The sequence below is a fragment of the Erythrolamprus reginae genome, chromosome 3, assembly GCF_031021105.1.
Source record: "Erythrolamprus reginae isolate rEryReg1 chromosome 3, rEryReg1.hap1, whole genome shotgun sequence".
Lineage (NCBI taxonomy): Eukaryota > Metazoa > Chordata > Lepidosauria > Squamata > Dipsadidae > Erythrolamprus > Erythrolamprus reginae.
Window position 1 is genome coordinate 196,387,013 of NC_091952.1, and position 16,348 is coordinate 196,403,360.

A 16,348-nucleotide genomic window follows, 5' to 3' on the forward strand; every position below is an offset into this window, starting at 1 on the left:
TGAGGTCATGCAATCACCTTTCACAATCTTCTGACTAGTAAAATCTGTGGGGAAGCCAGATTCACTTAACAACTGTGGTAAGAAAACTAACAAAATGGAGTATGGTTCGCATAATAACTGTCTCACTTAGCAATAGAAATTTGTTAGTTGGTTATGACCTATAAAGCCCTTCACGGCACCTGGCCAGATTATCTCCGGGACCGCCTTCTGCCGCACAAATCCCAGCGACCAGTTAGGTCCCACAGAGTTGGCTTTCTCCAGGTCCCATCAACTAAACAATATCGTTTGGCGGGGTCCAGGGGAAGAGCCTTCTCTGTGGCAACCTCGGCCCTCTGGAACCAACTCCCCCCAGAGATTAGAATAGCCCCTACCCTCCTTGCCTTTCGTAAGCTCCTCAAAACCCACCTCTGTCATCAGGCATGGGGGAACTAAGATAATCTTCTCCCCTAGGCTTCTACAATTTATGCATGGTATGTTTGTATGTATGATTGGTTTTATAACAAGGGTTTTTAGCTGTTTTAGTATTGGATTTTTACATTCTGTTTTTATCACTGTCGTTAGCCGCCCCGAGTCCACGGAGATGGGTGGCGTATAAATCCAATGAATGAATGAATGAATGAATGAATGAATGAATGAATAAATAAATAAATAAATGTGGTTATATGTTGAGCACTAGACACTGTTCCCCTGTTGATGTATACCCTGTATATCGTCCTTTGAGTTTAGAAGTCAGGAAATATGAAACTCACCAGTGTTCTAAACTAATTTTACATAGCACTTTTAGACATTAAACTTTCCACATACATTAGAGTTTTGATTATATGACATAACCAGGCAGTCTGATGGTCGGATAGGTGAAAATGTCGGATAAACAAGGGAGAAAAAAAAAAGGTCCCGGCTCCTGCAAACCACTAAAAGCCAATGGGTATTCCGTCCACCTCTCTCACGCTCTTTCCTTCCCTTCTCCGCTTGCCCAAGCCACTGCTGCTGCCTGCATGAACATTTCCTGCCGGTGGGGTCCCTGCTGCCCTTAGCTTTGCTCCTCCCAGCTCGCCTGCCCACTGGGCTCCTCTCAGCATAACCCGCCTACCTGGAAGATGAGATGAGAAGAACATGTTTCCAAGCTTTCCTCTCTTCTCTTCTCTCCACTCCCCCCCTCCGCTTTGTTCCCAAAGCTCCTCCTCTCCTTACAAGCTGGATTTTTTTTCAGAAAGGGGGCCTTACTTTTTCAGCGAGCTTTCTAAGAAAACTATCTGAGTAATAGGGGGAGGGGAGTGAGACGAAGGGGGAGATTTTGTCCAAACAGAAGAGAGCCCAGAGATTTGCTTGTTGATTTTTTTGTATGTCATGGCAAGTCCAATATGCACCCCCTCAAAGAAGGAAATAAAATTCTTGCCCGTTTCTGATTAGCTGAAGAGGAAAATTGCATTTCTTCCCTGTCATGGCTGCCATGTTTGGGGGCATGCCTGGGAGGGTGCAGAAATGCCCAAAGCCACGCCCCCAAGCAGCCACGATGTCGGATGATTCGGAGTGTCGGATATCCAAAGGACGGATAACCGAGACTCTATTGTACATACAATTCTTTAGAACCACAGAATAGAAACTGGGAACATATGGCTATTCCTGGCTTTTGATAAAATCTGTACAAATCTGGTGTATGTCACTTCTGCTCCCCATCACCTTCCTTTCCTTCTCTTCCTTCAGCTGCCTTTAGGGCCAGTAATATTCCACTCTGCCATAATTCTGTCATCTCTTAAATCTTCAGCATCTTTCCTTCTGCTTATCAAATAAACTTCATATTTGAATAATTATTTTCCATTTTAAAAATAAGTATTTATCTATCTATTGACCACTAGATCATCCATTTTCTTCTAAAAGAGAACTTCTATACAATAATGTACTATTGGTATATGTCAGTGATTTTCAACCGTTTTTGAGCCGCGGCACATTTTTTATATTTACAAAACCATGGGGCACATTGGGGAGGGGGGCTAAAAAAGGTTTGGACAAAAAAATTCTCTCCCTCCCTTTCGCTCTATTTCTCCCCCTTTCTCTCCCTCTTTTTTTCTCTCTCCATCCCTCTTTCTCTCTTCCTTCTTTCCTCTTTTTTGCTCTCTTTCTCTCTCCCTACTTACCTCTGTTTTTCTCTCCCACCTTCCCTCCCTTTCTTTCTCTCTCTTGCTTTCTCTCTCTCTCTTGCTCTCTCGCTTGCTTTCTTTCTCTCGTTCTCTTTCTCTCTTGCTTTCTTTCTCTCTCTCTTGCTTTCTTTCTCTTGCTTGCTTTCTCTCTTGTTTTCTTTCTCTCTCTTTCTCTTTCTTTCTCTCTTTCTCTTTCTTTCTCTTTCTTTCTTTCTCTCTCTGAGCTTCGCGGCACACCTGACCATGTCTCGCGGCACACTAGTGTGCCACGGCACACTGGTTGAAAAACACTGGTATATGTCACAGGGAAATTGTCTTTAATATATAAAGGAGCTTCTATTCATGTTGGAAATGTGTATAACAAGTCTGGTGAAGGTGTAAAAAAAGTGGAAAATTCTGGATGCACATACATTTACGGATTCAGAGGCTTTTAAAAACGAATATATACTTTATTAATTAGCTTTTTATCCCACTTTTATTTCTTTATTTTTTTATATTTATTATTTTTTATATTTATTATTCTTTATTTTTTATATTCTTTATTTTCTGCATCTCAAATGATCCATCTGTTAAACTACTAAAGTTTGCAGACAATACAACAATGATCGGACTCATTCGACACAATGATGAATCCGCATACAGACAGGAGGTTGAACAACTAACTTTTTGGTGTGACCGGAATAATCTAGAACTGAACACACTCAAAACCGTAGAAATGGAGGTAGACTTTAGAAGAAACCTTCCACCTCTCAAAATACTGGACAACACAGTATCAACAGTAGAGACCTTCAAATGTCTAGGTTCTTTCATATCTCAAGACCTAAAATGGTCATCTAACATCAAAAACATCATCCAAAAAGCACAACAAAGAATGTTCTTTCTGCGCCAACTCAGGAAGCTCAAACTGCCCAAGGAGCTGCTGATACAGTTCTACAGAGGAATCATTGAGGCTGTCATCTGCACCTCTATAACTGTCTGGTTTGGTTCTGCAACCCAACAAGACCGCACAGACTTCAGAGGATAATCAGAACTGCAGAAAAAACAATTGCTACCATTTGCCTTCCATTGAGGACCTATATACTGCATGAGTCAAAAAGAGGGCTGTGAAAATATTTACTGACCCCTCGCATCCTGTTTCAACTCCTACCCTCAAAATATCACTACAGAGCACTGCACACCAAGACAACTAGACACTGAGAGCATATGCACCAAGACAAATTCCTTGTGTGTCCAATCACACTTGGCCAATAAATAATTCTATTCTATCCTATTTATAATAATTCAAGGTGGCCAACATATCTAATACTACTTTCTCCTCCTACTTTCGCACAATCACAACCTTGTGAACTGAGATGGGCTGAGAGAAAGTGACTGGCCCAAAGCACCCAATTGGCTTTTATACCTAGCACAGCACTAGCATTCACAGCTTGTTTCTAGCCTTGTGTCTTAACCACTAGAGCAAATAGGCTTCTTATTGTGATTACTACATGCACAAGCATGGCAAAAATTGGCGCAACCCACAATGGAGGAATCATTGGTAAATATTATGGAAGTTACTGATGGATAAATTAATTTCTTTGATCAGAGAAAAGACAGTATCTACATTTGTCACTGACTGAAAACCATTTACGTATTTTTTTTGTATAAGACAAACAAGCAAAAAAAAAAGAGAGAACTTTTTTAAAAAATGGTTAGGGTGATTATACAGAAGAGAATTATGCTGTAACATAGAGTAAGAATTTATACTTGTACTACCATAATAAAGATTGGGAGCTATTTCTTTGTATTTTTTTCTTTTTTCTTTCTTGCATTTTTAGGTTGCTTTGATTTCTTTTTCTTACTTTTTATTGCCATAGTTGGCATTGGATTTACACAGATACACACACACACACACACACACACACACCAACTTTGTTCTTCCTTTTTTATTGCCCTGCTCTCTATCTCCAGGAGCCAGATATGAATGCTTTCTTTGTGACAGCCTGTAAGACTTAAAGAAAATGGTGGGGTGAGTTAATTGCTCTAAAGAGTAAATGATTTAATTTGTTATCTGAAGCTGAAGAATGCTTTCAAATGAGGTAAACCAGATAATACAGGTGTACTGGTTTCAATCTTCCAGAGCATTTGACTCTCTTTAGAAGAATTATCTTTAAATACTCTTTGCCTGCACTAACATATTCATTAACTTTGATCTACTTACTATTGCTTATAAAGAAGGATTTTTTAAGGAAAACTGAACCATAGTGGATGGGCATAATTCTTAGGTGATTCTCAGTGCTTTCAAGCAGGGTTATATTTGTTATCGGAGGCAACAACTCAGTTTAACTCAAAAACATTGGGAATGTGGTTTACAGACATAAGTTGAAAGGTATCTCTATATGCATAGCATAAAACGACAAGCCATTAATTTTTCAGAAAGGAATATCAAATCAAGGCTACAAAATTTTTCACTACTATACAGAAGCAAAACGTGGATTTCTATGTATTTGTAAGGTATCATTTACTGGTTGTTTGGATTTCTGAAGTGCAGATATGGTAACTTTATGAATAGGAATCAGATATAGGCCTCACCAGGAACTGACCAGAAGCAATTTGTATAAGTCAAATGTTACCACCTGGAAAAAATAATTAATAATATCCCTAGTCAGTTTCAGAGAAGATTGAGCCATTGTCATCTTCTTGAAAGAATTAGACTCCACAGATGGAGAGCAGAGATTAAGAAAGTAAACAATGTTATTGCTTATTTCCTTAGAGAAAGGTGCGTGTTTCTACTTTTCCCATTTTTCATGGGCTTAGGAAAAAGACTGGTACAGAACTTAATTCGTTCCGTGACCAGGTTCTTAAGTAGAAACATTTGTAAGTAGAAGCAATTTTTCCCATAGGAATCAATGTAAAAGCAAATAATGCATGCAAACCCATTAGGAAAGAAATAAAAGCTAAGAATTTGGGTGGGAGGAGGAGGAAGAAGAGGAGGAAGACAGTCGCTGCTGAAGGAAGAAGGTGAGGTGAGAGGAATTAAAAAAATACAGAACTTTAAGGCTTAAAAAAAAAAGAGGGACATTGAGGCGGCAAGGAGGAGCACGCGCCTCCCATACACTGTGCCAGATAGAGAAACCCAGGGGGAATGGAAGGAAACTGGCCGGACCTTTGTACCACTCTAGGAAATTTTTCCAGGCTCGGGTTCTTAAGTATAAAATGGTTCTTAAGAAGAGGCAAAAAAATCTTGAACACCCAGTTCTTATCTAAAAAAGTTCTTAAGTAGAGGAGTTCTTAGGTAGAGGTACCACTCTGTTATGAAACAAAAAACAGAGGAAGTCCCTCCTGATCTTGCGGTTCTTTTTCCTCCTCTTCTTCCCACTCTTCTCCTACTTTCAGAAGCACCTGTGTATGGATATGCATAGCTGCTGCTAGGCAACAAACCAGTGCACTTTTACTGCTTTCAGGCTATCCAAAAACCAAGATTATAGATATGCTCCACATGTTGACAGCTTCAGCTCTCCTTTGCAGAAACAGAAATTTAGAGAATATAAGAACAGAAAAAAAATTGGGGAAAAGGAGTCTACGGAGAGGGGCGGCATACAAATCTAATAAATAAATAAAATAAATAAATAAAATAAGATGAAAGAAATGAAAAATGTGGTAGAGACTGAGAGAGGGAATCATCCATTGGTAAATCTGCCAATCAAAGCTATGTAGAGTCACAGGATTAGAAATTTAAAGCTACCATACTAAAAGTGTGACTCAATAAAATGTAATGCAAAGTTACCCCAATTGAATTTGCTTGATTCACACAGGAGAGTTGCAGGCTTATTAGCAGATACACTACGCAATGTTCAACATTATAGTGTTGAAACTTTGTTGGGCTTGTATATACTTCCTCTATTTCCTTTCTGTAATGTAGATACTGTAATTTGAATTTCCTGCAATGATTTTTTATGTTTGAACTCAGTAACTATATTCATAGTTTTAATTAGGTGATTAATTATGGTTGAGGCACTCTTCTCCAATCTGTGTATGAGATCAGAGTATAACCAAATGGACCCCAGATGACTTACAGAACCTACATATAAAATACCATATAAATTAATATAATTAACTGAAACTGTAAACCCTTTCTAATTATTTTCACATGATCACTACATTAAAATAATTACCATTACAGTATTTTAAATATATCTGCTAACATGTTACTATTGGTTTAATTAACCATTCCAGAAAAACCATCTATTTCTGGAACCCATGAGGATGAGGCCACACTCATCTAAGAGGAGAAACTATTCCAAATCAGGGGAATAGCTACAAAGAATGCTCATAATCACACACACACACAAACAAACACACACACCATATCTCCTGATAAGTTTGGACCCTTAACAAGTTGTCTTAATTTTTCAAATGTGTCATATGATGTTTTATGGTAGGCAGAAATACTTAGAGAAAGGTAGTCTCTAAGATAACCAGCCCTGAGTGACCTGATCATTGAATTACACTTGGAAAATTATTAGTAACCACTATAGATCTTGCAGGTGAGATGTATATGCTGACATGTTCTAGAGTCCCAGTGGTTTTCAACCTGGGGGTCGGGTCCCCTTTGGGGATCGAACGACCGTTTCACATGAGTCGTCTAAGACCATGGGAAAAGACAAATTTCCCAGGGTATTAGAAACTGAAGCTTCTATTCTGGTGCATTGGAACATATTTTTTTACAATCCGACCAATCAAGCGTTTACAGTGGGGGTGTGCCTCTGACCTTTCTGCCAATCAGCTTAAAGCTCTGTTGGGAGAATTGGTGCTAGACTTATGGTTGGAGGTCTTAAGGGGTCCCAGCATTAGAAAGGTTGAGAATAACTGTCTAGACCTATCTAGTTTCGCAGTGGTCTTCAAGAATGGCTTACATAGAATAAGTTCCAATAATTTAATATCTAAATGACAAGGGTATGAATGCCTATCTCAGATGCAATCTGTTCCTATTGTAAGACTTCAAACATGACTTCCATCATACCTTCCAATAGGCTAAGCGTGAGGATATGTAAATAAGGTGTTGCATATTTTATAATTATCATACCTCACCTGAAGATAAGTCAACCAACAGGTGACTCAATGGTTTCATGGAGATATTGAATAAAATAGGGAAACTTAAGGTACTCCATAATAAAGTACCTTTGGTTCAACCTCCCTATCCCATGCCATCATATGGACCTACCAGGGATGAATTTCTCCCGGTTGGGACTGGTTCACCTGAACCAGTAATGACCCGCTGGTATCACGGACCCAAGTTCAATCAGTACTTGTCTGTGGGCGCCCCCACCATTTTTTGGAATTTTTTTTCTTTTGAGCATACGCAGAAGGCCGAGTTTCCAGCAGAGTGCATGGGGTCGCCATCTTGTTTTCTGTTTTTTTGGGGGAGGAATTTTTGGGACTGCGCATGTGTGCCCATGCAGTGCGTCCATGTGGTGCGGAAGAGAGCATACTGGCAGCAAGGTAAGTTAGAACCCACCCGTGGGACACTCAGGTAGAAGTGGAACCACCACAATACTATGTCTCCAATTCCTGATTCTTGCACGCAGGCCAGAGGCTATGCTGTCAACAATATTGGAAGCTTCCCAAAAATCTAAGACTTCAATAATTGCAACTTCCACCCAGGTCCACCATGACTCATCTATTGTAATCCAAAGCTCATACAATTTTCTTTGTTAATTTTTTCAAATCATAACACACTGAATTATTGATAAGATTGATAAGGGACTCCAAGTAAAGTAAACGTGACTCTGAGCTGTGTATAGCATAAAAACTACTTACTTGCAAAATTAAAGATTTATAGCACAGAAAACACACACATTCACACATGCATACAAATGTAATATGAAGTTATAATTACTGTATCAAAACATACTAGAACATCCTTTCAGTACCTTCAAGACATCTTCACTAACAACTCCAAAATAAGAAGCAATGAGCATCAAACAACAGAACAATAATCTGATAAAGTGAAAACAGAGCAGCAATAAAGAAAATGCTAACTCCACTGGTGATGTCAGAATTGCTGCTGTTTAGTACTATAAACTATTGTTTATATTAGAAGAGAAATTCTCTATTCAGAATTCAGATTGTGTTACTATGTTAATATATAAACATGAATGTTTTCTTAGTAACACAATCTGAATCTATACCCAATACGTTTTGATCATTTAGGAGAGCTTCATTTCCAAATCATTATTTCTACAGCCTGATCCTTACCGTATTTTATTCTAAATTAAATTTAACTGATTTAAATGAGATATAATTTCAATTATGGTTGAAATTGTATCTGTATTTATCGAGCGGCAGACTTATATAATAAGTTAGTAGGGGAAAAATCCAATTGCATTCAAAGGTACAGATATTTCTCTTCTCCCCCTGGATATGCATTCAGACAGCACAATTATATAACTGAATGAATATACATATCCCTTTCTGGTATAGAAATTCAAATCTGACTCCACATAGTTTACACATATTTGTACCTGTACAAATATGTAGTTAAGCATTTCACTTAAAATATAAAAAGGCTGTACCTATGCACAATGCTAATGTTGAGTAATAATTAAGGTATAGTAATAGGACAGTTTTCAGCCTTTGGTGTAGCCAGATTGGCCTTGAGGTAGTCTACCTTGTAGGTCTGTTGTTGTAAGAATAAATAAGGGACTCCATCATGAAAAATGTTTTATCTCTAAGTGGAGCCAGGATATTAATGTAATATTGCCACCTCCATTACTAAAGGTCTAAAATGAAGGGAACAATTCAAAATTGAAGTTCATTGCATCAATGATACCATTGCTTTAAACCTAAGCCCAGGAAACGGTTCAACAGAACCGATGCATTTATCCCATTTAAATTACAACTGCCTAGATTCTAGGTTAACATCATACAATAGTTATTCTTCATTAGAAAGAGTTAAGATATTCTGGAATTCTTTCTCAAAAATATTAGCCCATGTTTATATGCAATATATATTGTCTAAGATCCTAAGAGTATTACTTGAGTCAAGGGGCTTACGCTATGATTTTTCCCTTTTTTATTCAGGGCACCCACAGTGTGGGTCAAAAAAGTCAAGATGGCAGATAATAACTGTGTAACCAAAGCTCTGACTCTTTTCATATTTATGCAATGGGTATAACACACAAGAAAAAAAAGGTGGGGCTTTAATGAAACAGTCACAGCTTGACTTTTTTGAATCTTTACCTGCGGATGCCTCTGCTTTTAATAGCAGGCTACTATATTTTTATGCTTGAATGTTTTTAGAAATGCTTTGCCATATTACACTTTGAGGACTTCTATGTTTCTTCAATCCAAAAGAGGTCTACTAAATCTACATACTTGATTTTTCCTAGTTAGAAAACCAATAAGTTCACTTTATAGCAACATTCTTATTATTAGTTCTAAAGCAAAACTCTCACTTTCTAAAGTACTGTAGCAGTATTTGAATGCTTAATATATTTGACATAGGGACATTCGCAATCTGCCTCTTTACAAGAATGACATGGTCAAGTCCATATATCATTTACCAACTTTAATAAATAAAAGGACAGGAGAAAAATATTGTTAGACCAAACCGATACAACTTAATATCGAAGTAGTATCTCTGGCATTTACATGTGAGAGTTGCGCATACCATGAAAGACAATTCTGTATTACTGATACCAAAAAATAAAATCACATTGAATTCAATGATAGCTTTTCCCAAGTTGGTACAATGCTGTATCTTTAAGTTATGTAGTTAAATATTACCTATTTTAAAACAAAATTTATTATGCTTAATAAATAGTTGCATTTAATGCAAATATATAACACCTAAACTGTATTTATTTAAAAATAGACTAGCCTTACCATATCACAAACCTAAACCAGAGATAGTCCTCTACCAAATTTGTCTCTTACAGAAGTCGTACAAACCTATTGTGATTCTTAATAAAACTAGTAATAAATCCCATGCTACCCCAAAAGAAAAACAGGAGAAATAGACTAAAACAATTCAGGATTCATAGTTAGTGACAACATAATGACATAGTTACTTATATAAAAGAAAAGAAACACATAAAATTCTCCATTATTACAGATGAATCCTCATAATTCATTTTAATCAATACTAGTAGTAGTCCTGAATATATATTTTTTTCAGATTATATTTGGAACATAACGAGTGCAACAAAGAAAAGAACGTTTTACTGCTATTTGCCAGTGTGAACACAATCAAACAATCTTAAATTTCTGTCAATCATTCAATATTTTTATTGGCCGCAGGACATCAAAGAAGAAATAGGAAGTAGCTGTTCCTTTCTATTTCTTTTCATTATGCAAAATGAAAAGGAAACAATCATGTATATGGTATTAAAGAACATAATAGGCAACAAACAATACCAAATCTTCAGTCTTATGCCGTTTCCTCTTCTGTATAATGCCTTTTGCTATACAGTATTCTAAAATAGACATATTCCCTACTAAGAGTTTATGATCTGATTTCTGAGAGCAAAATCTGGTATACAGTACTCTGGTTTTTATATGGTGTTCTTTTGATCATCAATTTCTCTTGCTCTATGTATTATTTGTAATTATTAGCAGATCTCCCCAATGGAGACTGATAGATATAGGTGAGTAAAAGAAAGGAGCTGGAAAATTTTAACCTTAACAATTGTGTATATCAAAGCAAAACATACAAGTAACTTCTGCTCTAAATAAATTATTACAAGCTGTACAATGGCTTATAGAATGGCTAGCACAAACAAAATCTAAATATTGGATCAAAGTTTTCATAACGATGAAAATGAAGTTTCTACAAGCAGTATAATCTTTCTGATAATAAAGTATCACTGATTTTCACCAACATTTTCCATGAAGTTAAAAGCAGTGTCAAATTTTACAAACCACAAAACTGAATACTGATCACGGTTTTGTATACCTGTTATTTATATTATAGTCTAAAATATTTTAGGAAAAGTAAAATGCAACATTACATCAGGATAGCTTCTTTTTCCTTATTGCAATACCAATTAATTTAATTATAATTTTATCACAAAGTCCAGGCCTCACAAATGGAAAATAGGAACGCCTATTCTTTTTGAGAATCGAAAAAGAGAAAGAAAAAGAAATGTTACCTGGGTGTAGTCAAAATCAGAAAGTGGAGCTATGCTTTTGATGTAATCCGCTCGAAATTGGTTTTCTGGGTTAGCTAATGGAACTGGAGGTATTAAAGTGCTCATTGCTGAAACTATAGTCTAGGGGAAAAAAATAACAGGACATATTCACTTAGCCTTATCTGGCAATTTGTTTCATCCAATTGCTAAATATGTATATATAAAAATAATAATACAATCTTACCACAATTGCATCTTTTACATTTTTCCGAATATCCAGAATTTTTTGTTTCTTTTCTCTGTATACAACAGCAAAAATCAATTGGTTACTCCAGTTATTTATGCAATGTTTTCACCAAGTAACAATTTGCCATGCCAAACACTATTTTCCCCAATCACTATACTCATATCTTGATATACAATTTGGCATACAAGTTAGCTAAAGTAAATGATTAATGTCACATGATATATTGCAAGTCAAATAATTAAATATGAAAGCATTTTTGTGGGACAGAAATACTTCATTTTGTTCTATGACTTCTGTTCTAGAAGTTCAACCATAGCTAAATTATTATTAATTTTTTTAAAAAAAATCTGAGATAAATATTACTAACAATAAACCATGTTTATTTTAAGATGAAAATTATTACATTTTTTTCTGTAATAGTTATTTCAAATGAATGGATGATAAATTTTAATTATCCATACAGTCAATATTTATTATTTGTTGTAGTCGCCATGTTGTTGCTACACAAGGGCCTATTAAGCACTGCAGTAACAACAATGTAAAATATGGTAGAAAGACCAGATTTAATGTGTGTGTGTGTGGGGGGGGAGGCAGAAAAGAAATTCATGATTCTTGGAATATATATGCGTCATTGTAAAGTCCATGCTTATCGTGTAATAGAAACATCGACAAAATATGTACAAATATCAGTTCTTTCCTTTGGGCTAAAGAGTTCCAAGTGGCCTATTTGGACTCCTTTTAAACCCCCCCCCCCCCGATACGTATTAACAATTCTTACTCTGAATTAAATCCATTTACATGCAAGATCCTCATCTGCTTGACAATAGTGCTTTTTCCTGATTCACCAGCCCCTGAAAAAGAAGACAAAAATGCATGATGTAAATACATTGGGGAGAGGAGAAAACGGGGAAACACAGGTTGAAAGCATCTCTCCTCCCCAAATATTGTAACATATACTTCAATCTCTCCGTTTTAAACCCACGCTGGTTAATAAAACAGGACTGCATTATTCCCATCTCATTTTCTCTTACACATAAACAGTGTTTGTCTATAATATCTGCCTCCCCGGAAAAAACTAACTGGACTATTGCACCCTCTTCTCACCACCACCCCACTCCCCCCACCAGAAATCATTCTTCTTACCCAGCAGAAGCAAACGGTGTGTGGCTTTATAAGCTAGTCGTTCTTTCTGCAACTGCTTCTCTATTTTTTTGTTGGCTTCTCGCTGTGCTTTCTCATCAATACGCTGATCTTCTGTTTTGCTGTTGCCCAAACACCCCATCGCTCTCCCTCACGGTGGAAGTCAGGCTGCACTACTGATATATATAATTCTATTCAAACAAATATGTTTTATCAGAAGATATTTATATCCCTGTGATGGTATCTCTCCTTTTTCTTCCCACCAGTTGTTCAAATAAAATGGTTTCTGGCCGTTTTCTGATCACAGTTGGTTTCTTTTTCCTCCCCCAAAGAGATATAAAGAACTTCCGGAAGAGGTAAGTGTTTTTTAACAGAACGAAAATCTGTACAAAATGCCTAACACACAGTGAAAAGAGAGAAGGCTCCTCCTGGAAATCAGCCTAATGCTGTCTTCCTCTCACCAGCATGCGCGTGCACAACAACACACACACAAACACACACACACACGGACACGCGCATACACACACACACACACACACACTTACGATCTCTATATTTCTCTGTAAAGGTCTATTTTTGTCTTTCTAACTCAGCACTGCCTCTTTCTGTGAGACCAGGAAATAGTGGAAATACAATACTGCAAAATGAAGACAGAAAGCAAAGGAGGGGGGAAGAGAGCTGGGTTGCATGTTCTGTTCTAGCTCCTGATGATTTTTGGTTGGGCTTTCCAACAAATCCTTAAAAGGGAGAGTGGGAATTAGAAAAACAACAGAGGGTAGCTGAATTACTGTTTTAAAAATCCATATTGAATCATGCATAGCACGGTTATTTTAAAAATGTGCTTCTTCTGGCATGTGGTTCTAGTTAAGATTCATCCTCTCTAAATATTAAAGACCATCGTGCAAAAGATGAACCTAACTATAACCATAGATTTTAGATTTACAATCTTTAGATGTTGGCCTTCGTAGAAACGGCGACGCTTTTATCGTTGCTCCCTGTGTCTTCTCGTGTTTCAGGAGATGATATATGGTGTTAAAAGCTGGTATGTGACTGCATGAGATTTCTAAACACCCAAGTCAAACAGATTACTGATAAATGTTAATGTGCTGCAGTAGATGTACATTCTCAGATTTAAAAAGTAAAATAATTTCATTTTTAAGCTCATTACTAATAATGTCAGAATGAAAAATGTAATTGTATCTGTACCATTTGGAGGGAGGGAATGAGAATACAAGTGTTGATTGTGGTAGCAAATAGTAAGATCTTCCAGAATATGAAAACAAATTCACATTAATACAAAGATATAATGTAGATCTTAACTGCTCTTTACAACCTTATGTCATAAATATAACCTATAACAAAAGTGACTTAATGGACTCCATAATAACCACTATTATTATAATTTATATTAATAAATTACAAATTCCTCTCACTCATAAGGAGTCTTGCCACTGGCAACTTGCTGGATCAGGCCCCTCAAGTCTCTGAATCTCAGAGGAGTTGCCACTTTTAGGAACTGGTTGTCAATGCACCAATGGAAGTTAATTTGGAAGATCAGGAGTAGTAGGAAGGGTCAAGTGAAGAGGGTGCCCAGTACAGGATGCATTGGCAACACTGGAGAATCATACAAAGGCAAGCTACTTGGCTCCTCAAGAAGCAAACCTGCAATACCCATAACTGAGTAATAAATGAATGTGGCCTATTCAAGAACATCTGCCAGCAATTGCCTCTCCATTGGAAATGAGGCAACCTTGGATTCTTGTGTACATGTTCACAGAAATCATAGAATCATATGGCTGGAAGGGAACTTGGAGATCTGTTAGTCCAAGACTCTGCTCAAGGCAGGAGTCTTATACTAAATAGTTTTCCAGTCTATTTTTTGAAAACCTCCAGTGATGGAGCACCCATAATCCCAGGAGGAAAGTTGATTATTGCAGAAAATTTCTCCTTACTTCTAGGTTGGATCTCTCTTTGACAAGGTTCCACTGTTATCTTTTGTCCTGATTTCTGGTGTCCAAGATCAGGGGTAGGCAAAGTTGGATCTTCTATGACTTGTGGACTTCAACTCCCAGGATTCCTGAACCAATCAAGCTAGCTCAAGAATTCTGGGAGTTGAAGTCCACATGTCATAGAAGAGCCAACTTTGTCTACCCATGCCCTAGATCAGTGATGGTGAACCTATGGCACGGGTTCCACAGGTGGCACGTGGAGCCCTCTCTGCTGGCATGTGAGCTGTTGCCCTAGCTCAGCTCCAACGTGCATGAATGTGTTGGCCAGCTTATTTTTGACTCACACGGAGGCTCTCAGAGGGCGTTTTTGGCTTCCAGAGAGCCGCAGGGGGGGGGGGGGTAGGATCCCCAGCCTCCAAGGAAGCCTTTGGAGCCTGGGGAGGGCGAAACACGAGCCTAATGAGCCCACCAGAAATTGGGAAACAAGCTGTTTCTGGCCTCCAGAGGGCCTCTGGGGGGCGGGAAAAGCTGTTTTTGCCCTTTCCAGGCATTGAATTATGAATGTAGGCACTCGCACGTGCGCGATAGCATGCGCCCATGCTCTTTCAGCACCCAAGGAAAAAAAGGTTCGCCATCACTTCCATAAATAATAAGCCAATCCCCTCTTCTTTGCAACAGCCCCTCAAAAACTGGTTATCAGTTATCAGGTCCCCCCTAATCCTTCTTTTCTATAGGCCAGTCATTCATTCATTCATTTATTTAACTTATTTGCCGCCCAATCCCCAAGGACTCAGGGCGGATCACAACAATAAAACTAACATCATATAAAATCAATTAAAAACATTATTAACAGTATAAAAAGTCATTTAATCCAAAGAGTGCAATCATATCATCACATATACCAATCAAAACATGTCTCAGCAGGGATTTAAAGATGTTGGTTCGCATGGCCTCCAGGCCAGCTGGCAGAGCCAGGTTTTCAAGGACCCGGAGAAGGCCAACTCTGTGGGCTCTAATCGGTCGCTGGGAGGTATGTGGTAGGAGACGGTCTTGCCAAAGGGAAGAGCCCTCTACTGGAAGTAGGTAATGGTGTAGCAGAAATGGAGAAATTGACTGCTAGGAACATGTAACTAGGCTTCAGTGAGATCTAAGGAAGCCACGAGATTGCTCTGATGAATAAAACCCAAAATTGATGACAGGGAATTCATCTTAAATTTGCGATATTTGAGGAAATCAATCAATTTTTTGAGGTCTAGAATTGTCCTCCATCCCCCTGAGGCCTTGGGGACCACAGATAGGATGGAGTAAAAACCTTGTCCCTGTTGTTCAGCCAGCACTCTTTCAATGGCACAAAAGTCCATTAGATGTTGAACAGCCTCATCCATGAGGCACTTTTTATTTGGTACACAGGGAGAAGGGAAAGGAACTCTAAGGAATCGAATGGCATCACAGACTCATGTGTCCTTGGTAGATGAATTCCAGATTGAATACAACCTGGCCAAATGACCGTCAATGGGTGCAGAAGGCCCCTCGCCACCTAGTTCTACAACAGGGACGACTGCCGGAACCACCTCTTGTCTGGCATCTAAACTGACTTCCCCTGCCCGCTCTGTCTGTTGACTGACCTTGAAGGAAGGAATACTGAACTGAGACCCACGGAAAGCTACAGCCCTGGTCAACCAACCAAAAGGGCCACACTCGGTGGGTTGTCTTCAATGGAACTATGTCTACATGGAGAGAAGTATGCAATGTTCAGTTCCTTAA

The 16,348-nt window shown here is 38.0% G+C and overlaps 1 protein-coding gene across 3 annotated transcripts in view; it reads right to left on the reverse strand.

The window, feature by feature from the left end:
• The window catches only part of GNAL (G protein subunit alpha L), a 165,010-nt gene that overhangs the window by 83,367 nt on the left and 65,295 nt on the right, over positions 1-16,348 (reverse strand). Inside the window, exons 1-4 of one of the 3 annotated variants that reach the window (XM_070747514.1) lie at positions 13,181-13,252; positions 12,274-12,346; positions 11,493-11,547; positions 11,270-11,389 (exon numbers count right to left, since the gene is read on the reverse strand). In XM_070747514.1, the coding sequence (XP_070603615.1) occupies positions 11,270-11,389; positions 11,493-11,547; positions 12,274-12,308 (210 nt within the window). In that variant the 5' untranslated portion in view covers positions 12,309-12,346; positions 13,181-13,252. Of the gene's footprint in view, positions 1-11,269; positions 11,390-11,492; positions 11,548-12,273; positions 12,347-12,638; positions 13,087-13,180; positions 13,253-16,348 lie in introns of those variants that run through there. The other 2 variants (XM_070747513.1, XM_070747511.1) reach the window with 2 other exon arrangements.